This window comes from Sabethes cyaneus, chromosome 3 (genome assembly GCF_943734655.1).
Source record: "Sabethes cyaneus chromosome 3, idSabCyanKW18_F2, whole genome shotgun sequence".
Taxonomy (NCBI): Eukaryota; Metazoa; Arthropoda; class Insecta; order Diptera; family Culicidae; genus Sabethes; species Sabethes cyaneus.
Window position 1 is genome coordinate 87745086 of NC_071355.1, and position 13172 is coordinate 87758257.

A 13172-nucleotide genomic window follows, 5' to 3' on the forward strand; every position below is an offset into this window, starting at 1 on the left:
AAATAAGTAGCAGAATTAAAAAAGAATTTTTCGTCAACCCTTCAATTCCTTATTCATTGTGCGTAAATTAGTGTCAATGGTCTCATGATTCTGATCTTAAAATTATTTATAGAATCTTCCCAAGGTCCTGATTCTGATTGAAAATCCTCCAAACAACTCTCAATGTTATCAGTTTCTTCACAGCCTAAAGAATTATATGGAGTTAATCTAAATTTTTTGCTATCATTAGTTGGTAGTAAATCATACAGAAAATTTTCATTTTTGTGCTAGCTGATAAGCAGCTACACCATATTGCTAATTGGATATCGAACCGACTCGCGAGGCAATGCAGCAAAGGATTTGCTGCAGTTACATTTACAATTGTTGATAAAATGAGTACATTTCCTTAGTAACAGAACTTAAATTATTCATGTTCGGTACGGTTCGGTGTTTATTGTCGCTAGATTGTCTTTTAGTCATTTATCACCTATTTCATTTTAGCCTGATCTTTTCTAGTCTTGTTAGTGTTTTTCGCAATTGCTCATATTGAGTATCGAGCCTTACTGGCCTTAAGCTGGCAAATGAGTGAACATGTGCAAATATATCACCTCTGTTTTCTAACTCCTATCTCTACCTCCACGAGGTGCCGGCTGGGGTACGGTAGCCAAAGTTGCGCACCTGGTGGTGCGCAACTTTGGTTGTCGTATGCAGACAGAGAAGGTGGAACACTCGCCGTGTGGTTTCCGGCTACCTAATCGTGCAGTTCGGCGCAGGATTTTCGGAGGGCGCGGCTGCGGGGTGTGAGCACACCGGGAGAGAGTTATTTTCTCAGCTGGCTTAGCACAGAGAGAGAGAGAGACTCTTAATCGGTCTGTTTTACACAATCTGCACTTACGCCCTTTGGCGGTTGGTGCCGAATTGTACGTTTGGGCAAAAATTGAGCCACGGGACCTGATCCTGCCGGGAGTCGGCAAATCAGGTGCCCCTAAGTCAAGGTCTATCTCCGTGCCGATGACTGAATGGCTGGAGGGGTGAAAACATGCCAGTCGCGAACGGAGTGCTTTGGGCATCTTGCCCCTACTGTGCCATGCGGGGCTCTGGTACGGTCGATCTTTGTTGTCCCTTGCGTTTCGTGGGAACAGCATAGTAGTCCTGCCCAATTTCCCTTATGGGTTTTACGCCAAGTGCGTTCTGGCCAACTTAATTGGCTTCGCTTACAATTTGCTGTCTGATCTGTGTTGGAGATTGTTTGTGCATATACTCCGCTAGTCAAATAGTTAGAGTCGCACAAATAAATCTTCAACACAAACGGGCAGCAAATTTGTATTTATGCGAAAAACTTTTTAATGGCTCTGTCACCATCGCATTGGTCCAGGAGCCATATTTTCGCAAGGGGTACTTTCATTCGACGGATATTGGAAACCAGAACTTTGCTGTTTTCAGCAAAACTGGTATGACAAATCCTCGTTTGATGCCCAGGGCATGCATATTGTTGCATAGGTCAATTAGTGCATGCCTTATCTCTGAGTTGACTACTCGAGATATTTGTGCAGTCACAGTAGAACTCGTCGTGGATGATGTCCATAGGCGCTATGTCTACTGTTCTGCATACTTACCACACGATGAACCGTCTCCCAGCGACGATTTCAGAAATGTGGTGAGATACTGCCAATCTAGTGGGCTTCCGCTCATTGTAGGCAGTGATGCCAATGCCCATCACATCATTTGGGGCAGCTCGGATATCAATCTGAGAGGCTCTGATTTGATGGAATATTTGAGTGGTACCAACCTTGGAATACTCAACATTGGCAATTGTCCAACTTTCATACGAGCTGGTAGAGAGGAAGTGTTAGATATAACACTCTGCTCTAACAGGATCAGTCATGAGTTGGCACAATGGCATGTTTCAAATGAGACACCAATATCTGATCATTGCTTTATATATTTTGATCATTTGGGTGTCTCCTTGAACGCTGCAACATTTCGCAATCCGAGATTTTCTGACTGGGAACTCTTTGAGGAGGAACTGGCGACGAAATTTCAAGGATTCGAACCAACGATTGAGTCATCGATCGACTTGGATGTGGCTGTAGATGTCACAACATCTTTTATTGCGGAAGCTTTTGAAGTAGCTTGCCCACTAAAAACTATTAAAACGACTAGAGGAACACCATGGTGGAACTCTCATCTCGCGGAACTAAAGAAACGATGCAGGAGAGCCTGGAATAGACGTCGGAGGGATGGCGTGGAGCCTTTCAAGCAGGCCCGGAAAGCCTATGCAAAGGCTTTACGATCTTCAGCACGCACGAGCTGGCACAGGTTCTGTAGCAACGTTTCCAGTTTCGGCGAGGCAAGTCGACTTAATAAAATACTGTCAAAATCGAAAGATTATCAGGTTAATAACATTCGAAGTTCGAACGGTGAATACTGTTCGAATGACAATGAAATCCTGGAATGTCTCTTTTATAGTCACTTTCCGGGCTGTGTGGAACCTGAAGTACGAAACGATCCAGAAATCGTTTTAGGTGGCTTAGACTCATGGGCTTTTGCTCGGAGACTTGTCACAACTGAAGCGATTGAGTGGGCCGTGAACAGCTTCTCTCCATACAAATCTCCTGGAACAGATGGAATATACCCTATTCTACTGCAAAAAGGATTCAAGTACTTCAAACACATTCTGAGAAGGATGTTTGTGTGTAGTATTGCTATTGGGTACATCCCAACTCAATGGCGTGAAATAACCATTAAGTTTATTCCTAAAGGTGGACGCGCGACATACGAGCAAGCCAAAAGTTTTAGACCAATCAGTCTAACGTCTTTCTTGCTTAAATCACTTGAGCGGATTGTTGATCACCACATCCGCGAAACAAGCTTAGTAGAAGTTCCTCTTCATTCAGCACAGCATGCTTATCAAAGTGGCAAGTCTACAACCACTTTATTACATGATGTGGTGGATAAAATTGAGGTTGCTTTTTCACAAAAGGAATCTTGCTTAGGAACTTTTTTGGATATTGAAGGCGCGTTTGATAACGTATCTTTCGCTTCCATTTTGGAGGCTGCTCGTTATCATAATGTGCCTTCAATAATCATAAAGTGGATAGAACAAATGCTTAGTAACCGATTGCTTTTGTCGTCCTTACGGCAAGCAAGCATTTGGAAGCAAAGTGTTTGTGGATGTCCACAAGGTGGCGTTCTCTCGCCTCTTTTATGGAACCTTGTGGCGGACGGCCTATTGAGGAAACTCAATGGTCTAGGCTATCCGTCATATGGTTTTGCGGATGACTATCTCATCCTTGTAGTTGGAAAGTGCATAAGCACATTATTTGACTTAATGCAGCAGGCACTACGTGTCGTAGAAACGTGGTGCCGAGAAACTGCACTTTCGGTAAATCCGAGCAAAACATCTATCGTCTTATTTTCAAGACGTAGAAATACCAATGGAGCTCGCGCTCTGCGCTTTTACGATTCGGATGTTGATGTTGTGAACGAAGTGAAGTACGTGGGGTTGATTCTCAACTCCAAGCTTGACTGGTCCACAAATATTGATTTCCGAATTAAAAAAGCGTGCATGGCCTTTGGGCAATGTAGACGAGCAATTGGCAACTCTTGGGGGCTTAAACCCAAATACATACACTGGTTATACACGGTCGTTGTCAGACCAATACTGGCGTATGGTTGTCTTGTATGGTGGCAGAGAGGGGAAGTTGTGACTGTCCAGACAAAGCTAAACCATCTTCAAAGGATGTGTTTAATGGCAATGTCTGGTGCATTTACTACAACTCCTACTGCCGCCCTAGAAGCTATTTTCAATATTAAACCTCTACACTTCCACCTGAAGCAAGAGGCACTAATATGTGCTTATCGACTACACGCGATTGGCCTTTGGCAGTCTGTGGACGGTTCCACTGGTCATACTCGACTGTGGTCGCAAATTGTTGCTGAGGACAAGTTTGCCCTTGCTCCTAGCGATGTAACGCTCATGCGTACTTTCCCGTATAGGACTTTCTCAAGTGACTTTCCTCCTAGAGAGGATTGGATGTCAGGCTACATGGAAAGGAAAATTTCCGACTATGTGGTCTGTTATACCGATGGTTCCTTGTACGAAGGTCGCGCGGGTGCTGGTGTTTACTGCCGTGAGCTGGAATTGGAGGAATCCTATTCGTTGGGTAGTTACTGCACCGTTTTTCAAGCTGAAATCTTTGCAATTATGTGCGGAGCTCAGTTTGCACTTCAGAAAGAACTGATAGGCAAGATTATCTACTTCTGTTCTGACAGTCAAGCCGCTATAAAAGCCCTTTGTGCGGCTAATTCTAAATCTAAAACAGTCATCGCCTGCCACACCCAATTAGAAGAACTAAGCATTCTAAATGCCGTTCATCTGGTTTGGGTTCCTGGCCATTCTGGTATAACCGGAAATGAATGGGCTGATGAACTAGCAAGATCTGGAGCAGAAAAGTCGGTTTTCGGACCGGAACCTGCTTTACCAATTGCGGCATGTTGGATAAAACAAAAGATTCGATCTTGGTTTTCATCTGAACATGTACGTTATTGGGAAAATCTTGAAACTTGTCGTCAAACGAAAAGTTTCATTGTTAAGCCTTGTGAGAAGGTTGCGAAATTTCTTTTGCAACACTCAAAGGTAAATTGCAGTATTCTTGTCAGATCACTGACTGGTCACTGCAGACTAAATTATCATATGGCTACGATTCAGCGAGCTGAATCGTTTCATTGTAATTTATGTGAATCCGACTACGGTACACCATATCACGTAATTTGCAACTGTCCTGCAGTAGCACAATTGCGTCATAGGATCTTTGGATCCTACGTCTTAAATGAATCGGATTTTAGGAAACTAAAATTACGAGACATTTTGATGTTCCTTACCGAAAGCGGTATTGAGCTATAAGCTCTTATTTATCATGAGTATACCCCCCAGGGGGTGTACTTTTGATAAGTTAACTACCAAGGATTGCAGTATCCCCTCGGGGGTACAAAAATCTCTCGGTATATATATGTTTGTGTTTGTCCAAATTCCTCATCCACCCCTTCCTATTCCTCCTGTTTTCCTTCCCGTCCTCATCAGGTAAATGATGACACGGGCAAGATGGGCAAGGCACAAATCTTCCACATGATTGTGAGGAACGTGCTGCTCGAGCCAAAGATGCTGATACCTGATACCTGATAGTGTTTTTCGCAATTGCTCATATTGAGTATCGAGCCTTACTGCATTCTTATATAGTTAAGCTAGAATGCCAACTACTTAAGATTCTTCAATATTAAATGTCAATTGAATTCGGGCCGTATTTCTAGGTGTAGTTTATTTCGACTGTCGGTGGCCATATGCTGTGCGGTTGCAGATGGGATCCAATATAAGTTGCTTACCCTAGTAGATAATCTGTCGACTTTTCCTCTGACGTACCTGATCCCTATACTTTATAGGTAACTTTATACAAACCCTCTTAGTTACGAGTTATGTAGAGAATCGAAATCTAAATTATACAATCACTAAATGCCCTGAACCTAAAAATAATGGGCAGATTTAGCAGAAGATCGCTAGTCTCCGGTATATTGTACACATAAAACATGAATAGAAATAAAATCGAACATTTTCTTGGAAAAGAACAATATTTAAATATTTCTTAATTATATGGAAAATCGAAATTGGTATGAACAAAATAGTATTCACAACCATGAGTGTTCATGTAAAATATTTGGAAAACTAATAATATATAACTAAATTGAAGAAATAATGTTTAAGTAGTTATATAAAAGGCTTGAAAGAAAAACTGTAACTATAATTGTTGTAAAACTCAACAGATTTGCTGAGAGACTCATTGATATCTTTTCGTGGATCCGCAACCGAAAAAAGTACTCTGTATCAATAACTTGTTCGAGTTATAAAAAGCTTCCGAACCTTTTCATAAATATTAAAATTCAACGCAAAACGCGCTCAACACAAAAATTTTGTGAATGATGTAAACTAATAAAGAATCATAAAGTGAAGTTGATGAACCTCATTTATTTGTCAACTTATTGATCGAAATCTGTTGATTTGCAATCCACGGTTACACAATACGAGTCTGATCAAATTTAATAGTTTCCCTTAAATTCGTACAATAATACAGTAAATTCTGGAACCATTTTTTTTCAACAGAAACAACAGTTTAAAAACTATAAAAAATGCAAGAATTCTATTCAAAGTGTAATTTAAAATACACTCTTTAATAAACTTAAGTCCTAGCACGTGCACTAATTGATATAATTAATCTAAATTACAATTGTTAACTAACCTGTCCAATCACAGCCTTTGTACGTTCCACTTGACTTGGACAATGTGGCCCTCTTAAAAAACCTATAAGCGGGCAACGACTTTCCCTATTGTGATTATCCGAAACGGCTCTGGTTTTTATTATGTTATTGGCCATGTTTGTCGTCATCCCGGAAGCTTCCAATAGTAACAGCACCGAAGCCAGCAGTCGGCGATGCCATAATATTCCAGGAGCGGGCTGCAAAATTTATCGCAAAATACGTTGGTAGTTACTGCACAAAGTGTCGTTTACGCAGTCGGCTCTGTGTTCAAGGTTTTTGCACATATTATCTAAAAGAAAAATGTTTTATAACAGCGAAAATAATATTTAAAAATTAAATTACCTTTAGGTTCAGTTCAATCACACGTCAGGGTTCAATTTACTTCATATCATGGGTCATTTACACTATTGTTCAACTATTTAACGCAAGTTGTTTTCACTAAACTAAAATTATAAATTTTGCCCGACTCAAAACAAACTAAAAAATAGTTAAAACAAATTGAACAACCGCTGCGCCGGTTCAACGGGTTCAATTCAACCACACGAGATATTTTCACTTCGCAAACTGTAACTGTCATCGATCAATCGGGCTGCCAGCGTTTTTATTGGTAAATCTTGAGATTTTCAAAGTTATGATGAATTTCCAGTGTCACATTCGCATACTTGGCAGCCCGGACAGTAACGAATGATTTCCAGCACCACACACTAGTACGCGGGTTCGTGTGTCGGCCGTGTATAGATTCGTTCGAGTTACTTTTCGGGCTCGAACCGATGAATTTTTGAGAGAGAGAACCCGACACGGCCGACATCTCTTCAAAATTTTCTGTCTGGGTGGGCACAGGGCGGCACAGCGTTTTTTACTCAGGGTTGAGCTACAAAGTACAAACGTCAAAAATCCTCAAAACATTTCTCCGATCTCCCCAAAAAAATCCCTCCTACTTTTCCAGCTATTTAGTATTAGCGTTTTTTTAACCTGGATTAGTTCCAACTTGACCACTGAATAAACAAACATTTTCGGGAGACGTTTCACACAAACGTTTTCAGGTTGTCAGTGTATTCCTCACGGCGGGGTTGAAACTGTAAAAATACTCAGAGCGAACCCGTCGTCTAAAAAGTTCAACCCAGAGCGAAACTAAATTCAACCTGAGTGAAAAAACAATTGTTTGACAGCCGTACGATTGGAACTAGATCGAACCTAAGTTGGACCTAAGCAAAAACAAAAACGCTATAGAATATTCAATCGGGATAATATATAATATATCCAGCTTTTTACGAGCCATAATGGTGGACGTGTTCGTAATATTTGAACAGCATTTTTGACATTTCCCTAATACATCGCACGTTTTCTTTCCGCGCGTTCACGGTATAACTAAAGGAATGTACGGAAAGAAAACGTGCGATGTATTAGGGAAATGTCAAAAATGCTGGTCAAATATTACGAACACGTCCGCCATTCTGGCTCGTAAAAAGCTGGATACAATATATATAATAATGAGAAGAAGAGTAAGAAGCCAGATAATGGCATGCCTGTCCTCCTAGCTCCCGAGCAGGGATGCCAGGTGATTTTTTGAAAAGTCTTCACGAATCAAGGAAAACTGTCTTCATTGGTCTTCCTTCGGCTTTCCGCCCATTAAAATTGCATGGTGAAGACATGTCTTCAAGCGAAGACATTTCACTTTTTTGTAACAAAAATGCAGGCGTATGAAACTGAAGGGTAAAGAAGTAGCTAACATCTTTTTACGCTTCCTACACGTCCGACACAAAAAGAAAAAAAGCAAAAAAGTAACTTTGTTCGGGAGCTTACCAATACAGATTCTTCCGAGGCTGAAGTTAGAGCGGGCTACTCACAAATACATTTTGTCCGAGGCAAAGTTTGTTGTGGGCTAGATGAGATGTTGGCTACACGAAAAATGTATGGGAATGACATTTGTGACAGCGGGGTGCAAAAATGTCTTCAATATGAAGACATGTCTTCACTTCTGGCATCTCTGCTCCCGAGAGCAGGGTTATGTTCGAAAAACCATCGAACTGTCGAATTTTAACCCAAAAGTTAAAAATTTCGCGAAATGGCTCACAGCCAGGGATACCAGATTTGCAGATTTGTCTGCAAATTGCAGATTTTTGGAACGGTCTTGCAGATCATTATAAATTTGCAGATATTTGCAGTTTTTATGACTTTTATTGTTTTGTTGCAGATTTTTGTTCGAAGCTCTTTAAACTTTCACAGACTTCCTAAAAAAGTGTGCAGATTTTCGCAGATTATTTTCAAACCAGAAAATTCGAGTAGCTGGAAAACTGCTCGATTTTTCCGGTTTTCGAGCAGTTGCAGACATTTTTTTAGAAAATATGGCATCCCTGCTCACAGCCTTAATGACAACATCGTATCTTCAACACAAAAGAAAAATAAGTATTAGGATACAATATAAAATGTTTACAACTGCCGTTACGGCTACCACAGAAAACAAACTTAAAAAAGGAAAATGTCCAGATTTTTCGATAACCCGTATGATGAGTACAACGAGTCGATACACGGAACAGAGACGACAACTATTGTTAACAAGGATTTGGTTGTACAATTAGTAAAAGATTTTACTGCAACCATTCTAACTGAAACTAAAAAGAGTAATTATAAACTTAGAGATGATCTGTATGTTGGCGAAGCCGGTAAGAACACACAATTTTATTTAATAATGCTATTGATTTTGTGAATCCACAGGAATTGCATTCATGTTTTGGAAACTGAGTCGATCGCGAGAGTTCAAACATTTGTTTCCTTGCTTGGAACATGCATCTTCATATATTCAACGAGCATACGAAATTTCAGAGTCTAAACCTTCTGAAGATAGTTCGAGTATAGCTGCTTTTTTATGTGGGAAATCCGGAATAAATGCTGTCTCTGCAGTTATATCACATGATCTGGGTAACCATGACGAGTCCAGACGTCTCATTGCAGACTTTTTGAAAGGACACGTCATATGTAACGATAACTGTAAAGCAGATGAAATGTTGGTTGGTAGAGCGGGTTATCTAAGTGGTGCTTATTGGTTAAATCAGTCGTTACCAACAAAACCGATTAAGAATGAAGTAATACAAGATGTATGCCAAACCATAATTAAGCGCGGAAGGGGATATTCACGTGCTAGACGGTATCCTCTTCCTTTAATGTATGCATACCACGAAAGCGATTATTTGGGAGCAGCACATGGACTGTGTGCCATTTTACACATGCTACTCGAATCTCCTTGGTTTATGAAGATAGGTTGTGAGTTCAACAATATATCAGTAACTAAACTCAACGACATAAAAGCATCAGTTGAACATTTTCTGTTAATTCAGGATGCAGATGGCAATTTTCCAACAAAATACTATAATTCGAATAAAAAATTGATTCACTGGTGCCATGGATGCGCGGGAGTAATCTACCTACTAGCAAAAGCCTATCTTATTTTCAATGAAGACAAATACTTGGAAGCTGCACGTAAGTGCGCTGATCTTATTTGGGGTCAAGGGCTGTTGCGTAAAGGACCAGGAATTTGCCATGGTGTAGCAGGAAACGGATACGCTTTCTTGCTGATGTTTCGCTTAACACGGGAGAACAAATACTTGTACCGAGCAGCTAAATTCATGGAGTTCTTAACTACTGATACATTCAAAAATGGTGCACGAAAGCCTGATCGCCCGTATAGCTTATATGAGGGATTGGCCGGAACAGTGTGTTTTCTAGTAGACTTATTGCAGCCATCTGTAGCGCACTTTCCGTTTATGGATGTGTTTGATGTGAAATACAATGAAATTTAAATCTTATCAATAAAACACAGTTGTTTATCAATTTGTAAAGGAGCAACAGCTTGATCTTTTTGGCTGACTTCAATTTATTTGGCATCCTTTTATTTTTATGTTTCAAAAGCCCGAACTACTGTACAAATTGATTAATAAAGTATTGTACGTATGCTTAGGAAGCTGGTCCATTGTGTTAATTAATCACATTATCATTGGGTACGTAATATTTTTTTGAATACTTATACTCGTCATGGCGAGTCGAATGGGGTGATGTCACCTAGGTGACAACCGTGTCACCCGAATCACAAGGGTGGCAAGGCGAGTCACCCGTGTCACCTAGATGACTCACGTTTCCGCTCTTTCTCTTTAACTCTAAAATCTCCTTGCTTTCTTCTACCGTCCCTTCGCCAATTGTAAAAGAACTACCGCTTCAAAAAATATTAATTATTTGTGTTAAGTATGGCATAATAATGTGATCGAATTTGCGAGCTTTCAATTATTTAGTGTACTCAGCTATTCAAATGAAGAATCGTAACACGAGGCAGAAATCCGTTACCAATTATCTAATTAATGTTGATTCTTTTTAATAAATGTGCTTTCATATTTAGGTTATAAACTAAACTTACATTGCTTACATCATAGATATTTAATAAATAATAATAGCAAGAAATAAATCTTTCAGGGAACCGAATTATGAACTTCGCCAATCTACGTTAAAGATAGAAAAATATTATGTGGTTTGTAGAATAAGAATGGCTCGCTTATCCGTTGATCGGATGATGTCCTTCGGCTCGATTGGGCTCTGCTTCTTGAAGACCCAAGAGCTGTTGCTGCTAACCCTTTTTCATGGCTGAATTGGTTACTGCTGCCGATGTCTACTTCTCAGCGTTCGACTTCGACGTTTGAATGAGCTCTCTTCGTTCGTTCGTTTTTAATTTGTTAACGGAGACTTTAAATCAAAATATTCATTCGTCTCCGGAGGGAGAGCTCTCTTGTGGTACGCATGCGTATTTATAGCAAATGACGAGGCGAGTAAGTACCTCTGTTCAATGCAAATTGGCGGACTTCGGACATCGGCTTGAGAAACACGCATTATTTTCTTTATCACGTATAACTTAATTTAACTTAGCATTTTATTTAGCTTATCCTTTAGGTTGTATAAGAAAAATGATTGTACATACCTGGAAAGTAAATAAAAAGAAAACTTATCCAGTTCTGTTTCAGACACTGAGGATGCCTGCAAGTCGTAGGCGAAATACGTATCTGTCAAGAATAAAATATACATAGTAGAAATAATTGGATAAGTTTTTTTTTATTTAATTTCCAGGTTTCGTACTCTACTAAGACGCTCCAAAAACTAGTCGATTGTACATACTATAAAATATATAAACGACTGATTATAACTGAGCGAACTTCGTTTTGTAATCTAATTCTGGCTTTTTTTCATAGACAATAAGATACTATTGGTATCAATACTGACGCACTATGGGGCAGAACCCGAAAAAGCTCGGACAAAACCTCAAAATTTTTATTTGAGATATTCTATCAAACTTAATATTCTACGTATAGTAGACATATAATCTATATAATCTGTAAATATACATAAATTGTTTTAATAAGTAGTTTTTCAATAGGCATTAAAGAAGGTGAAACACAGTGTAAAAAATTTTTGGAAAATGAAAAAATAAATATCATTTAATCTTTTAGTATCTGGCTACCATGCTGCTTAAAATTCTATACTTTTAAAGGACAATTCACATTAAAGGGATTATAAACTAATAGTTTAGGTGATATTAAGACAGATTTTTTACTAGTAGGCTTTGTTCTGACGAAGTGTTTTAGAACAAAATATTTGTTATTTTTGTCAATTTTCAATAGCGTGTAGAAAAAGATTTCCACAGATTTCCGCTCTGACACTACCATAAAATCAACATTCAGGGTGTTAACTAGTAACAAGCAAAAAATTAGCTGCTACTAGTTGCGATGTTCGGAGATATTCAAGTTTTTCGAATGCATGTTTTCCGGCATTTTAGGCTACAAATTAGTAAATGCGCGCGCCAGTACGAAGTTCATTCCTGCTGTACGTTAAATAGTCATGCTTGTGTATGTAAGACATAGCATTATTATCGTTATGAGATACATCGGAGTCGATAAGGGGAATTCAGGACATTGTAAAGGCGACTACTTAACGGTTTTTTCCCAATTAGCTCTGTTTCAAGTCAAGTTGGCAGTAGAATATGTTCGATTGGACTTTCAGCTCGATTCAACTAGCCTCCATTTTGTTTATTTAGAGTCGAACATGTTGATACGTGTTTGCAGGATAAACAGATTGCTATACTCTGTCAGTTACTCGTTATTTTTTGTGCCTTCTGCCAGGATTTGGCTGAGGCCGATGACAGCCTATCTCGCCACTCATATCCTTTTGCTGCGTATGGCCAAACTAATGAATTAAAAAAATTACATGAATGCACTAAAGCAGATAGTAGGGTAAGTTAACCTATATAGTAAACCATCTACCTGTAATAAACACTCGGATAAAATTTCGGTATTTATTAGCTTATACTTCTTATTTCTGAGGATATATAACATGAAACAGACCGTACTAAACATAACACACATTTGAGTTGATAAAATTTTAGCTGCATTTCATTATTAATGCTTTAAAATTGACGTTTTCAACAAGTGGGTCCATTATATACAATGCAAAAAATGTCGCCACCGGACTCTCTCCATGCAAAATACACTAAAATTCTTATAATGGACCCGGTTGTTATTCTATTGTAAACCGCAAGGGTCCATGAAAGGAAAATGGACATTCCAATCTGTTTTAAAAAATCTGTAAAATATAGATTTTCATCAGAAATTGATATATTTAGGCTTATTCGAAAGTTACTAATATTGTAAGTGCCATTGGTTGGGTGTTTAGCGTAACGAGTTCAAAATAATGTATAGAAAGGTCCACAAATGGTTGATTTACCCTATACCAGAATAATAATACTAAATTACTCTTGATATACAGATTGTGATAATTTGTATAGGAAGTCGTCAGACTACCAATTTCGACTACTTAAAAAATGTGTTTGAATATTTAAAATATTTATAACT

At 39.0% G+C, this 13172-nt stretch overlaps 1 protein-coding gene across 1 annotated transcript; it reads left to right on the top strand.

Annotated features, from left to right (window-relative positions):
• Positions 1–8679: 8679 nt before the first annotated feature.
• Positions 8680–10163, top strand: LOC128743081 (lanC-like protein 3 homolog). Its single transcript, XM_053839600.1, has 2 exons — positions 8680–8951; positions 9004–10163. The coding sequence occupies exons 1-2, from the start codon at positions 8768–8770 to the stop codon at positions 10083–10085; spliced, it is 1266 nt and encodes a 421-aa protein (XP_053695575.1). The 5' UTR covers positions 8680–8767; the 3' UTR covers positions 10086–10163.
• Positions 10164–13172: the final 3009 nt, after the last annotated feature.

Bases quoted from the DNA above. Each gene is read 5' to 3' on its own strand.
- LOC128743081 (XM_053839600.1), top strand. From the start codon at position 8,768: ATGTCCAGATTTTTCGATAACCCGTATGATGAGTACAACGAGTCGATA. The intron at 8,952-9,003 runs GTAAGAACACAC...GTGAATCCACAG, and splicing joins TCTGTATGTTGGCGAAGCCG to GAATTGCATTCATGTTTTGG.